Source organism: Dipodomys ordii, unplaced genomic scaffold (genome assembly GCF_000151885.1).
Source record: "Dipodomys ordii isolate 6190 unplaced genomic scaffold, Dord_2.0 Scaffold26, whole genome shotgun sequence".
NCBI classification, from domain to species: Eukaryota; Metazoa; Chordata; class Mammalia; order Rodentia; family Heteromyidae; genus Dipodomys; species Dipodomys ordii.
In genome coordinates, this window is record NW_012267242.1 from 7,829,945 (window position 1) to 7,830,879 (window position 935).

Consider the following 935-nt stretch of genomic DNA (forward strand, 5'->3'; position numbering starts at 1 on the left):
CCCGGCGGACCCGGGCGGCGGGCGCCAGGGAAGCAAGGCCGCGACACGAGCGGGGGTGGGGACTTATTGGGGTGACACCGGGGGGCACTTACTGGGGTCCCTCCGCAGGACGCCGCTGGGGGTCTCCTCCCGCAGCTGAGGGAAGAGGAAGTCCCGGGCGGCCTGGAGGTCCTGGAAGTAGCAGAACTGGACGATGGAACAGGCCATGGTGGTGGGGAATCCCACTAGGGCGGGTGGCGGGGGTAACTCACTTGATCACGCCCGGCCCCCCACCAACTCACCGCGGCCGCAGCCAAACCCCGAAAGCTTTAGCCACGCCGGGGGCGGGGAGGGCGGGGAAAGCAAACCGGAAGTTGTCAGCGCACTCAGAGCACGGTCCCCGGGAGCTGCGCCTGCGCAGGCGCCGGAGCGGGAGGGGAGGGCGAAGGAGGGGGGGAGCAAGGCCGGAGGACGTGCGGGCTGTGTGAGTCACGTGATGAGGGACGCTGCAGTGGGAGAGTCGGGCGGCGCAGACGTGGCGACTCTGGGCTTCCTTCCAGTCCCGGTTCTGCTCGGGCAAGTTGAACCCTTTCATTCATTCTGGCTTGAGCCGGATGATGTAATTGGACTTTGGAGCCCTTGGACGGCCGGGGTTCGTGTCACTGGCAGCCTCTCTGGGCCCAGCAGAGGACCTGCCATCTTTAGCAGGTGCTCAATAATAATTCGCTTCAGGAGAAAGTGGAATGGACGTAGGACACAGACATAGGATAACCGGGCTCTCTTGCAAATGCGCGTTGCTTTTGAGAGTACTTTTCCAAACCTCGCCCCCGATGTGAGTCGTTTGGGAAGGGTGACTTCGTGTGTGTGTGTAGACCAGATCTCATTTTGTCCCCTGGCCGCCTCCTCTTCCTCCCCCCACCCCCGCCCCGGCTGCCGAGATTATGTACCCGCACCGC

The 935-nt window shown here is 64.2% G+C and overlaps 1 protein-coding gene across 1 annotated transcript in view; it reads right to left on the reverse strand.

Moving 5' to 3' along the window:
- The window catches only part of Rab3gap2 (RAB3 GTPase activating protein subunit 2 (non-catalytic)), a 72,300-nt gene extending 72,093 nt beyond the window's left edge, over positions 1 to 207 (reverse strand). The window contains exon 1 of the mRNA XM_013014987.1: positions 93 to 207. Coding sequence (XP_012870441.1) covers positions 93 to 207 — 115 coding nt within the window. The remainder of the gene's footprint in view (positions 1 to 92) is intronic.
- Between the last annotated feature and the right edge of the window lie 728 nt (positions 208 to 935).